This window comes from Alosa pseudoharengus, unplaced genomic scaffold, assembly GCF_046254945.1.
Source record: "Alosa pseudoharengus isolate Yale_2024_CS ecotype anadromous, Long Island Sound unplaced genomic scaffold, YU_APseudo_1.1 YU_APseudo_1.1_scf_24, whole genome shotgun sequence".
Classification (NCBI taxonomy): Eukaryota; Metazoa; Chordata; class Actinopteri; order Clupeiformes; family Clupeidae; genus Alosa; species Alosa pseudoharengus.
In genome coordinates this window covers 28,982,297-28,996,292 of record NW_027468689.1, presented here as the reverse complement: position 1 = coordinate 28,996,292, position 13,996 = coordinate 28,982,297, and the positions used below count along the sequence as shown (strand labels likewise).

Below are 13,996 nucleotides of genomic sequence, written 5' to 3'. Positions count from 1 at the left end.
CAGTAAGGAGGTGCCTGGCCTTTGAAAAGACTCTTCCAACCCACTTTTACACCCAATTCTATGCTCTACTACACTACTGGCTTTCAACCCTGCCTCTGGCCCCTCCTCTCTGGGTTTCCATCTCACCTAACTGAACTCATTGTGCTACTACTTGGGATTAGCTCCACACATTTGACTGATGTGGCTGGGATCGTCAAGAGAAAGATAGAAAATACACAGGGCAGGAGCATGCATGCAACTCTCCAGAAAAGTGCTAATTTCCCCTATGGTCTGGGACATCACAGAAAAGAGGGTAAAATGATCAAATGAAGAGTTTGGTTCCAAAACGCTATATCTCCATTTTTAAACAAAAGATTCATATAATTTATTTGTGTATTTCAGGTAATATCAATACAATTGCAATTGTGTCGTTTTGATTGAGTAAAGATAATTCAAACAACAATACCCAATTACAGTTCTACTGAAATTACCTGGAAAACAAAATGTAAAAAAAAAGCTTTATGAAAATTCATTAAAATGGAAGATATAGCATTTTGGAACCAAACTCTTCAAATATTACACTTTAAGAACAGGTAACAATAGCAGTAGAGTGTCCAATGTCCATACCCATGAAGTAGGTGACGATCTTGCACATGGCAGCGCCGAAGATGAAGTCTTGGAGCAAGTTGGGGATGAGGGTGAAGGGCATGCAGAAGACGGCCAGCATGAGGTCACTGACGGCCAGCGAGAGCAGGAAGCAGTTGGTGACGGTGCGCATGCGCTTGTTGAGTGTCAGCACGGCGATGATAAGCAGGTTCCCGAAGACGCTGAGGAGGAAGATGAGCGTGTAGAGCAGGATGCGCACCGAGTCCATCTCTGAGGAGGAAGAGGAAGAGGGAGAGAGAGAGAGGGAAGGGAGAGAGGTGGAATGAAGGATGAATGGAGGTAGAGAGGGGAAAGGAGGAGGGCAGAAAGATAGGGGGAGAAAAGAAAAGAGTAAAAGTAGAAACAAAGGAGGAGGGTGGAAGAAACAGGATTGAGAAGAGAGGTAAAGAGGAGAGAGAGAGATGGGTGTATGTGGAAGAAAAAGACGAGGACAAAAGGGATGAAGAGAAGGAGATAAGAGGAGAGCAGAGGAGATCAAAAGCAGAGGGATTGAGGGTAACACAAAGAAGACAAGAAAGAGCAAGAGGAAGAGGGAAGGCAAGAGAGAGGGGCAGGGAGGGAAATCAATAGAAATTATTGATGAACACGTTTGTTCCAATCTTGTTTAATTGATACACTTGTCAGCAGGAAGGATTACAAGAAGAAGGAAGTGGTCTCATATCTTCAGTCCAATTAGTCTCAGCCTCTGTGACCAACAACCATGTGTCTACACCGAGATTAATACATCATTGACTAGGACCACCTTGGAGAGATCAATGCAACATTGAGGTGTCACTTTTCCATCCGATAAATGAAAAATAAGGTTTCAGTTAGGGCTGGGCGATATGGACCAAAAGTCATATTCCGATATATTTAGGTTGAATATCGATATACGATATATATCCCGATATTTTTTCCGCAAAGTTAGAGCTGTAAAATGAATTGTTCAGTCAAATATGAGTAGTTTTATTGAAAACTCACTACTCAAATAACAATAAAATGTAAACATAAAACTGGAGTGCCTTTTTTTAAAATCAAAGCTCCGCAAGGTGCACATTTAAATAAAAAAATATCTTAAATAAAAATAGCCTATAAAATAAAATAGGCCAATCTTTTTCTGAAATAAATATATTTATATGAGAAAAGTAGCGTGCAGTTTCACAGCAGTGCAGAGAGGGGAGCAGTGCAGAGAGCTCCGGTCAGCGGCTTGCGTGGAGCAAGGATCACGGCGCAAATTTGAACTATATCGATATATATGCGATATGGTATAATTCCATATCGCATTTTAAAATATATCGATATATCTTTTATATTGATATATCCCCCAGCCCTAGTTTCAGTGATGGGAATGCTTCTGCTTGATTTGCAGGAGTGCTGGTGCCGTTGGTGTCATCTCCTGTTGTGACATAACATAGCCAAGAATGTGTCTCGCAGGATCCCATTGGACTTGCTGTGCATTCAAATCTGTTTGTCTGTCTGTCTGAAACTCATGATATTGCAAAGATCATCTATAAACAAAAACACACTATGCCCACTGATTCTTTGCCACCGGAAGGCAGCATCACAGGTCAAAACAGCTGTCACAATGCTGTAGACACATTAGGCTTTTAAGGGAAGTACGGTGCGGTCCTCCCCTTCATGTCTTCTCAACCTAGACCTGCAGAAAAGCTGTGACTCTGAGCTGCCACTCGGGGCTGTCTGTTCATGTCTGTTCTCTCTCTCTCTCTCTCTCTCTCTCTCTCTCTCTCTGTATGTGTGTGTGTGGCTGGAGGAAGGGGTCTGTGAATGAGCCTAAGCCATCCTGACAGCAGGTTGACAGAAGTCTCCCTTCATTGTCAATGCTATGTCCTACCTGAGGGTGAAACAGTGCAGACACACACACACATGCATAACCATCCATGCACAAGCTGACACAAATACTACCACTCCTTATCTTCACTCAGACATACAGTACAGATTGTGACTCCCATACATCACAATATACAGTAGCACACATCAGAACACATCAAACTCAACATCAAACAAATATACACTGTCCCTTACACTGCAAATGTAGCCAAACACACACACACACACACACACACACATGGACACACACTGGCAGATCAGCAAAAAGCTTCCTAACAACCATAGAGTGATTACTGAGGGTTTAAATCTCTGGACTGTGGCGGTAGCTGCCAATCAGACCTCTGCTTCCTGACAGGCTCGCCACCCAGACACACCAACTGTGGCTGTGATTAATGACCGTATCTCTGTGTTCTGGACAAAACAAACGAGTGCCATGTCCAACCGACTTCCGTGACTTTGCCAACAAACAGCCTCATTAATCTAAGCTGATATGTTTACGAATCTCTGTTCCACGCAAGTGACAGGTGACAGAGATCTCAGTGAAAACAGAGTCTGAGCCAATTAAGTGCTACTTTATTTTAGAAGCTTTATTTTGACAGTGGGTGCAGTGCAGGTTGGAACTTTCTTCTTTGACTGTGTCTCACTGATTAAGTGTTTCGGTTCATTTAATATAATATAAAGGGGAAGGGGGTGGGCCTGTGAGGAAATTGGCTCTCTGCATTTTACCCGTCCAGGTGTAGTGTGCACACATTCCTACACACACACACTTGGTCAGTGAGCTGATCTTGATCTGCAATGGACAACAACCTTAGTATAGTGCACTGTTATGAGTATATGTTTAAAACAGTATTGCGTGCCACACAATAAACTAAGTATTTATAAAATACTATTTTTTGCTTTCCTGCAGGCTGCATGTCTCCTGTGGGTTCAGTCTGGTCACATTACCCATGATAAACCCGTCTGTTTACTGCTTGGTCCCACACAGGAGGGTCATAATTAGGACAAGGCAATGCCTCCAGCAGCACATCCATGTGATCCATCAAGTCACACAATAGGCAAATGTATGGCACGGCATGACAGAAAGTATCAGTAAGCACCCATGAACCATGTCTTGGGGATGACAAAATGCTCCAGACCAGTGTCATTTGGAGGCTAAAATAGACTTATGGCATGGATATTGCTGCTTGCTTTCTACAAATCTGACAGCAGGGTCATAGATGAAGATGTTGGCATATATAGTTCTTCACATTCCCCAAAGATATTTATGACAGCACTGCACAGGAAGGAATAGAGAGAATAAAATAAAGGGAGAGAAATAGAGAGAGTGAGAACAAGAGATGGATAGATGGGGAAACCAACAGCTTCTGGCTTCAAGGCACACCAACAGACCTTTATTACTCCAAGAGACTTGGACCTTCTCACCAAAGAGACTCATTTTTCTACGTGAGTCACGGGCCTGAGGCTGACAAGCCAGCGTCGCAACTATTGGTCTAATCATATTGCCTGCCCTATAACCTCTTGCACACGAGCAAACAATATAATGGAACCCTACCAGCAGCATCAATAGACTACTGGGTGGTGGCTATAGTGTTTTGTAGTTGACTGATATGGAGAGAAAATAGTCTTGTCCGTCTACAAAAACGCCTTTTTTCCGAAACGTGCAGCCAGGATAGCCTACCTAAAGAGGATCTGGCCTGCAAGTCTGACAGGAAAAAAACGTATTCTGGTCGGATAACGAAATCGACACTCTGGACCAAAGTCCGTCGTCCCGTAGTTGTTTCGTTTCGCATCACTGGACGCAAAATTGCAACAGGGGACAGCGAGTGGCATTTGCAGTCTCTTGTCATACAAATACAAAAACTCCGGCAGGGCTTCGAAGCTTCTGGGGAAGGCTCTGCACAGTTTAATCATAAGGAGAAAAGCTTTAAAGATTAACCTCGGAGAGTAGGCTATAGATTAATTTAGTGATAAAATTTAATCTGACTCTGCCATGTCATAAGCGAACTTCAAAGTTTTTTTATTATCTAAAAGACTCTTCAGTCCACATATTTTCCATATTTTAGCTCATCCATTTTGCCATGTAGACGATGCATTTTCGAATATGGGAAGGTAGAAACGAAAGCTGAAATCATACTGGAAAAAAACTGAGCTGTAAGAATTTTGATGTATGAAACAAATCATGCTAAACCAAATGTACCCTTAACTGCAAGGGAAAGTCTCTTATTATGTAGAGGATACCTAAGGTAAATGCAAAATAGCTTAGAAAATGAAGTTGAAGTTTGCTCTAACACTTTTATTTATTTTATTTATTATCAATGGAAAGGACACATGTACAAGATGGGCAAATTCAAACACACTCAATATTACTGGCTGCAAACAGAAACTAAAAGACTTATTTCACAAGTATTAGTGAATTCTACTTAAATATAGCTAAATCATTTATATGATCCGATAGTACAAACATTATTGCTGATGTTTTTATATATGTATAGATGTAAGCAGGGTATATTGTCAATTTCTGTAGCCTTCGCAATTTAACATCAGCAATTGCTTTGCTTCAAACTGTAGGAGTTAGATATACAATTGTTTGTTTTATTCCTTTATTAGTGAAACAATGGACCTATGTGTCATCTTTCTTTGTAGCTTCTGTAGTAATGGATGTTTTTATTCTGCATGGTTCCTCAGGTGTGGAACACAAATAATGCGTCCAAACCAAGAGAGACGATGTAAGATGCACAACGTGCTGGGTGTGCTACGTTTCAGCAATAGCCTACTCTGTCGGTTCGATCTAACTGCCTCAATTCACGAACATCTTCAGTTAAAATACATGCTTAACAATCACAGGTTGCAAATCTTGGGTATGGCATTCCGACAATAAAATGGGCATGTGGCATATCATTTTGAAGTCTGGTGGCATAGGTTATATTTTTAGCCAGGGGTATAATCAAGAGAAAGAAATAATTATGAATACATAATGAAGCATTTCTTATGTTCAGCGCCCTTGATAGTGCTTTTATTAACCACTGTGTTCATCAAGCAAAGCATATTAAAGCTTTAATTAGCCGCAATTCTCTGTACATTGCGCATCTTTACGCACGTAACGTCTATGGGGTGCATTAGTTTATTGTCTAACATACTATTTGTGTTATGAGCTCACAATAAATCGGATTTCGGGGAGCAACAAAGACGCTCTACTATGGCCCTAAACTCATGCTGCGAACTAATGATGATGCGGGGTTCCACGCATCCATCGCACTGAGATCCGCAACTACAGGCTACAGTTCCTCCTGTGTCCATGCAAAACAAAAACGACGACGAGAACAACACATGCTTTATAAATGAAATCGCATACTTCAGTAATTCACACAGCCAACTGTATTTTCCAGAAACTCACCTTTCTGCCCTGCTCGGGGACGCGGGATGACCGATGCATTGCAACAGGTGGCGTTGTTAACTTCCACTGATGCCTTTATGGCTTGTTCAGAGCCATTGATTTGGGTTTTGATAAACTCCAGTAGTGTTGATGAAGTTACGTTTAACTGTAGAAAATCCATTTTACAATGCACCCTGGATGACCTCGGGATATTAGGTTACACTGAACAGAAACACTGACCTATCATTTTGAAATAGAATGCAGGCAAACAGCGCTGCGTGATGCAGAAAGATGAATGCATTAAAACCTCATAACATTGCTCACTCAAAGATAAAAGACAGACTTCAGCTAATTGCTACACCTAGTTGGACAGAGTCCCCATAAACAGCCCAGGCGTTGGCTAATTGTGTCTCCTGTCAGAAACACTGTACTGCTGAAGTATGCGGCCGTGTGCACGCACACTAGTCCGAACTAAAGATCCAGTCACTGGCAGTCACGAGCGAAAACAGGGCTTTTAAACTCCTCTTCTCTTTCGGTTGTGGTCCTCCTCTTACCAGACCCAGCTCTGACTCTTAGGGAACTCCACCGCCCCCCGGTGGAGAAATTGTGTTCCAGCCAAATTGATGTTGATGTTTTATAATTTCCACAATTTCCAGCCCAGGCACATTTCCTTTATGCATTTTTCAAAACTGTCTACCTACCAAAACACCTACCAATTTTCAAACTATGTTCACTAACCGAGCGGACTCTTGCAATATTAAACAACTGTCTCAAAACAGTTTAATCTGTGCTCAAAATTAAATAGTGTTGTCAGATCTTAGCCTATTTGGCCAAACTACTAAAAATAGTGTTTCCAACTATTGACAGGCCAATCCCAGAGTCTATAGGAGATTTTCTATAGTGTAGGGTTTTGGTAATATACCTTTCACCACCCTGCAGAAGAAGTGGTGGAAGGCAAACGTTTATGAATCACTGTTAGAGCCACTGCAGTATCATGATACAGTGAAAACTGACATCTCAAACTGACAGGATGCTCTGCCTGGTATTGAGCCTGCCCAAACATATCCACAGTGACCTGTTGGCTAAGTATGTTCTGGCCTTTCCTTTTCTTCTTTGTCAGCGTGAACCCATCTTCATCCACAAAAGTTTACATCTATGGGTCTTTCCATGGCATCCAATGTAAACACTCCACACATATGAAACATGTAGTTTTGTAAGTGTTACAGAAAGAAAGGTCTGTGCTGCAGAGGGTATGCACTCCTGATTTTATATATGACATTGTAATGCAGCTTTGCATTAGTATGGCACAGCACTGTCTGTTCGAATGAACAGTTACGTACTTGCACACACAGAAATAATTGACCTTTGACCCTTTCTTAGTTGTGCTGAAAGGATAACCTGTACACTTGCTTAACGTGCAACAATTAAGGGCACGGACAATGGTGGAAAGGCTGACACTGTTGATGCCTTCAAAATTTGCATTGTCTTCAACAACTTTGAAGGACCACGTCAACTACAGCCCCTTGCTGTAAGGGGAACATTGGAGTCCTTCTGCTCTCATGTGGCAGTCTCGCAATTCTACAAAAGGGAATAAGCACTTTAAAATGATACAACAGTTAGTTCCGGTCAAACATTGTATTCATATCTGATTGGACAAGAGGCACTCTATGAATGGCAACAATATCCCAGGACATCCTCAAGCAGCCTACAGCCCAACTACAGCCTTGGGTATCATTTACCAACCCAACTGGCACTCATGGCAAATTGCTTTCACCAAGTGATCATTTCCTCTCAAGTCTCATATGGGCAAAGTGATATATGGCAGGGCCGTAGTCACCATACAATATTCAAATATGACCAAAATGTAGCCTATTCTCGCAATGATAGCCAAAGTGAAACGTAGTGCCCTTTTATTTTGAATGATGAATTTGTGCAAGCCTGTGTCATTTTGATTCATTTCTTTTACGTCTTACAACATAAATAATGCATTCATATGCTAGTAATACTGTCAGAAATGACCCTGTTTATAGGCCTCTTAGAAATGGTTGTTGCATCTTACGTGTTAGTTATTATATAAAATGTGGCGATGGAACACAAGTTGGAAAAAACGTTTACAATGCACTGGCGGTGATAGCCTACAGTTAATGTGAATCACGGACAATGACCAAAGAAAGGCAATTGCACCTCCATTCACCAATTAAAGGGTGTAGTAGTCCTAGTGTTTCTACATGTTGGCACAAAACGCCATTTCTGTCAGAAACCAGTCTATAATACATGGGGTGACATGAGGTGAGTCAGACAGAAGAGGGGCCGTCTTAGTAGCCTATTCCTGAATCATGTCCCTTTCAAACTATGTTAAAATTGTGTGATTGGCCGCCAGCTTAATAAAATCTAAATTAAAAGAAAAAATCTTATTAGGCTATGAGTCTAAGCCTTAGTTTTAAAAACAATCTTCAGGTGTAAGTAATAAGTCAAAGAACCACTGTATTCTGTGTAATATAGAGATTAACAAAGATACTCTAGTTTGTAATTTATTTTAAAATATACATTTTGGAGACAAATAGAGTCATACCACAGGTCCAGGTACTGAATGGGCGTAAAGGGCCCAAGAGCTCAGAGGGCCCTAAAGCCCAAGCCCCTGTGTGAAGTTGCTTCTTCTCCATCCTTCTCTTTTCATAAAAAGGGTCATTCCGGGGGAGAATGCGGACCCCCCTGGCCTTGATATATGGACATTTACAGTAACCTTTAATGACCAAAAACAACCAATTACCTGTTCTCCTCAATCAATCGACTATGGTGGCCACAGAGAATCTGCTGTCCAGCACTTTGGTCAGCTGTTGTTGGGCACACTGAGCACACTGAGGATACACACATGCATTCTCAAAAATTCTACAAAACGAAGGACTTTGTCCTAGCTAGAATATGATAGACTTTGATGGAAGCTTGACAACTCTGGCTGGTTGTGCCTCGTTCTAGGTTAAAGAGCAGAGGGGACTGGGCTTTTGCGTGATTGCACCGAAGCTCTGGAGCTGCCCCTACATATATGCCTGGCTCCCTCCGTGAGTGTTTTTAAATCTCACCTAAAAAAAAAACATTTTTATGCCCTGGCGTTTAACACAGCCTGATTATCTTATTTATTTGTTTGTTTGTTTGCTTGTAAATACTGTTATCCTCACTTTTTGTTGTCTTTTTTGTTGTCTATCAAGTCGTATTAACTTGCCTGTCCAGCACTTTGGTCAGCTGTTGTTGTTGTTTTTAAAGTGCTTTATAAATAAATGTGACTTGACTTGACTTGAATATTGGAACAGTACTTTGGCGGGACTCGATAACATAACATCCTTCAAATAGCAGCCTTGAAGGATCCCTGACTTCGTGAAACAGCCTGATTGTAGAACAGTGGACACCCCCTCAAAGGACGCCATCTTGGCTACATAGCGGAAGGGGATGGAGCCTTTTTCAAACTTGTGATAATCACGAGGAAGCTGGAGCAGGGGGGTATTCCAGAAAGCAGGTTTACTGGCTTAACTGGGTATGTTAACCCAGAGTTAGCGGTAAAACTGGGATTTCAGTTCCAGAAAGCTCAAAAATGATCAGGCTATGTAAGTATCTATGGTAACATAGGCTCTGAACTGAACTGGGTATGTAAACCCAGAGTAAACGGTAAACCTGGGATTTCAGTTCCAGAAAGCTCAAAAATGATCAGGCTATGTAAGTAACTATGGTAACATAGGCTCTGAACTTAACCTGGTAGGGGGTAGGTTTTGTTCAGGTTATGTTGAATTATGTTCGGTTATTTTAGTGCATGTTCAATCAGGCCGCTATTTGTACACTTGTCACGCAATGGCGTTTCATTTCGACGAAGGTCCGATTGACAAAGAAGCACACAATTATGTAATATTCATCCGTGCAATTCACCGTGAGAGGGCGATAAGACCACGACATCACATGATAGCCTATCCATTCTTTTCCAAACAAGTTTTTCAAGAGCGCTAGAGTTTTTCAGCTGAATCCTAAATATAGGCTACTTGAAAAGCATTCTCCATCCCTACATTACGCATGGTGGATTAGAATAGAATAAAATAAATCTTTAATGTAGGCTAGCTAGCCTACACCATATGGACATTTGTGTTTGGCTCACCAGACAGATGGACAAACAACATCTCAGACACATTGAAGATATAGGCTAATTAAAACAAGTACAGTACAAAAAAGGGGAAACATAGCCTATAGAAAATGTATAAATAAGTTTAAATATAGCTGTACAGCTCAGCCAGGTATGCATGTTGTCACTAAGTTTGGTTAAGAATGCTGATGGCATTTGGGATAAAATATTTTTTAAATAGACTACACACGCTCTCCGACTGGGAGTTTTTGTAGTGTTGGACACGCAGAGCATATCGGCAAGCTGTCGGTCGGTGCGTAAAGTTTGCCTTGCGCTAAAGCAGTTCTTGCGCAACTTCATTCGTTTTCCTGGACACAAACCCACGAGGATCATTAAAGTGTAGTTTCACCAACTGGCAGGTCAGCATCACTTATTAAATTTTCCAAATGTGCACCGAAATGTGTCCAATAGGCTACCCATGCCTTCCGACATTCACCCTTCCGATGATGGAGCGCAAAAGTTTAACTTGGCCCACAGCTGCAGGACCCGCCTTAAAATAGAAAATTACATTTGGGATTCTCAAAGAATTCTATGGCCCACTCAATCTGTGACAACTAGGCTAGTTTAAGAAAGCATCATTCAAAGCAGTCAATACAATACGTGATGTCCAGTGAATTATTTAATTGTTCTTTTGACATTAAATAGGCTATCTTAAACATACGCTTTTACACGGTAAGTTAGGCTATTCTCTGCCAAGCAAGGTCTCGGACGCAGGCGCTTAAGTATTGCTCTTTTTTTGTTATTACAGTTCTCTCCTCCTCGTAAGGCTCGACTACGCCTCTAAAAAATACGGTGCTCAATTCCTTTCGCCGGTTTCACTCATGGTTTCGACTCTCAGTAGATGATGCCTTTATAAGTTCGCCGTGAACGCGCACAACTCTAGGTTATCTAACACAGGGTTGATTGAACTAACTGGTAACTGGTGTTTTGGAACCGACAGCTCGGGTTTAGTCGCCACAGGTTCAGACAACCCAGAGGTTAAGTTTTATCTCAGTGTTTGTTAAACCTCCTTTCTGGAATACCCCTCAGTAGTAGTGGAAAACATACTCTACAGATGTACAAGCAAGTTAGAACAAAAACTGTTCATGTTTTGACACAGTAGTGAAAAATGGGGTAAGTTGAGCCTAAACGAAATAATAAGTGTTGCCCTAGCTTGTTCTGAGAAGCGGTGGTGATGGTGGTTATGGGGTAAGATGTGCCACCAAATATTTACAACAAATATTTACCCTTATAAGTTATCAAAGAGTTGTTGGTTACAGAAGTAGAAGAACACTAAATATTTATTTGGTGTGAAGATTACAAAACAAAGCCTCTTTGACAAGAGAATGACGAAGAATGTAAAAAATGGCTCACCTTACCCCGTTCTCCCCTATACTACCATGTCACTGCCTAATAGAGGACACCAATTATTTTTTAATGTTGCGAGCGTCATTTCCATTAAGTGCACAGAGTTGGTGTTCGATTTGAGGCGACACTATTCTGATGAAATGTACACAATATGCTTGAATGAATATGCTTTTCCCCCTCTGCCTCTAGTTTCCATCCATTGTTAAAACCTTTAACTCACTCAAAACACCAGTGCACTCTGAAAAACGTGTTTCGGTTTCATCACATCATTAGCATGTTTTGTGTTAAACTGAAATATTATATAATAAGTGTATGTGAGAATGTAATAATAGTATAATCTCTGATTAGGTGGAAACATGAAGATAGTAAATGAACAGAAAACACTCAACTTTCCATATAAACAAAGGACAGAAAATGTGAAGAAATCATATATGACTTTAATGGGAATAATCATATATGACTTTAATATGAATAATACATGGATTTACCCCCAAACTGGTACATTTCATATTCATTTTCTACAGTATCTCATTAATATCTTAAATTACCACATACCTTTTACATGAAATAATGTTTATATTATCCTTATATGACCCACAAATCCACTATAAGATGTGTGCCTTATGAAAGTGGCCATAGGCTGCCTTTTTATTGTTTAACAGATATGTATTGGTCTTGAAACATATGTCATTTTGCCCGATTTAAACAAGGAAGACATATCGCTGCATACAAACCGCATTTCTCTTTTATACGGGCTCACACTTGATTCATTTTGTGTCAGGGTTGTGCAGGAGGACCCAAATGCAAGACTCCACCAGGCAGAGTTACGGACCAACGAGACAATAACAGGGAACAGGTGAGGAGGCAGAAACGGAGGGAAAACTAACAAGACAGGAAGCACAGACCAAATAAGGAGATGGGGCGGAGACAAAGACAGGTGACAGGCAGGTAAACACAAAGCACATGGGGAACAGGCAAGACCAAAACACAGGACACTACACAAAATGGCCACCAGGGTGGCACAAAATCCTTAGTCCAGTCCAGATCCTGACATTTTGTACAACAGAAGAAATCAGCAGATAGTTTTCAGTAGCTGGGCACCAGCTCCTGATTGCTGGCTACATACATTCCTAAAATTAAACAGTGCTTATAAAGTTATAAAACCCAAAGGAGTGCACCTATTTATTTAAATGCTTCCATAGCACTTCCTCACAGGCTGTACACTCGTCTCAGACTCAGAGTGGTGGTGTTGGGTAGACCATTTCGGATAAGCTCCTCTTGAAACTGTTTAAAGAAGCAATATGGAATTATCAAATGTAACATGCAACAGACTATGATTTCTGACATCACGATGCTTAATATGCTATGGCTCATTTCTGATATCACTATGCAATGAATGTATTATTTATGTTGTAAGAAATGTGAAAGAAATGAATGAACTTTCGGGCCCCTGGGCCCAGATGTATTAAGGGCCCCCCACTAATTGTCGCATATGTGTGTTTTTAATTTGTTTGATGTGATTTCCTGTATTCTGGTGCATTTTGGGGATGGCCTATACTTTAATTCAATCAGATTCATAGCCTACATCCTGATGTGTTGATATTGAGCCAATGATTCCATTCAATGGCTTGGGCTTCAGGGCCCCCTGACCCCTTGGGCCTGGGCCCAGTAGGCCCGTGCAGTAATCCATCCCTGGTTGACAGACATACCATGGTGGTATGGTACACTAAATAGAAGCTCTTGGTAGGTCACCACTGACACCTAACCCTTATTTTGAGTATGAGAATTGAACTACAGAGTATACCTACTTTCAGAAAAGTTTCCTTAAGCCATTTTGGCAACATCAGACTAGCTTCTCTCAGTAATTAACTTCAGACTCATGCAGGATGTTTGGTATGCAAACAGTCCACGTTCCTCACAGTGTTACTCATGTGTCCGACACTTGACATCTGTCACACATTTACATTTAGTAATTTATCTCACACTTTTATCCAAAGCAACAATCAAGGTACAATAAGTTAGTGCGGCAATAAGTTAGCCTGACGAGCCACACCCACATTTGCTGTCGCTAGGGTGTGTCTAGATTTCTAGGCTAGCAATAAGTACTATTCACATAGAACAGCTCAAGCTAAGTTAAGGGAGGGAGAAGAGGGATAGTCAGAATGGAGGAAGGTGCGTAGTGGTAAGTGCTAGATTAAGCATGTTCAGCAGCTGTAGGCTAAGTAGTGCTAAGAGAGGAAGTACTCTCAGAAGGGTCTTCAGAGGTTTTTGAAGATAGAGAGGGATGCCTCTGCTCTGGTAGGAACTGCTGCCATGTTCTAGATCATCTGAAAGGGTTTCACAGTGCAGGCTGGGAGGCCCATCAGAAGGGCGTTACAGTATTTGAGTCGCGAGATGACCATATGGCACTATGGTAGCGTATTGAGTCAGGTACAACCTGATTTTTCTTATGTTGTAGAGAGCGAAGCAGCATGACCAAGCAACTGAGGCAATGTGATCAAAGAAGGCAGGGGCAAGAGATAGGGAGTCAGTTTTGATGTTAATGTCATGTGGTATAGTTGCTTTGGCTGGGAGGACAAGCAGTTTGGTCTTTGGGAGGTTCAGCCGAAGGTGACGTGCCTTCATCCATGAACAGGGGCGGA

At 41.3% G+C, this 13,996-nt stretch overlaps 2 protein-coding genes across 2 annotated transcripts in view; both read right to left on the bottom strand.

Moving 5' to 3' along the window:
- Positions 1–6,041, bottom strand: part of LOC143141838 (cholecystokinin receptor-like) — a 30,112-nt gene extending 24,071 nt beyond the window's left edge. The window contains exons 1-2 of the mRNA XM_076302542.1: positions 5,867–6,041; positions 607–855 (exon numbers count right to left, since the gene is read on the bottom strand). Of these exons, the coding sequence (XP_076158657.1) occupies positions 607–855; positions 5,867–6,026 (409 nt within the window). The 5' untranslated portion in view covers positions 6,027–6,041. The remainder of the gene's footprint in view (positions 1–606; positions 856–5,866) is intronic.
- Positions 6,042–11,838: 5,797 nt separating this feature from the next.
- LOC143142662 (integrin beta-like protein C) overlaps positions 11,839–13,996 on the bottom strand; it is a 95,769-nt gene continuing 93,611 nt past the window's right edge. The window contains exon 10 of the mRNA XM_076303708.1: positions 11,839–12,638. Within this exon, the coding sequence (XP_076159823.1) occupies positions 12,564–12,638 (75 nt within the window). The 3' untranslated portion in view covers positions 11,839–12,563. The remainder of the gene's footprint in view (positions 12,639–13,996) is intronic.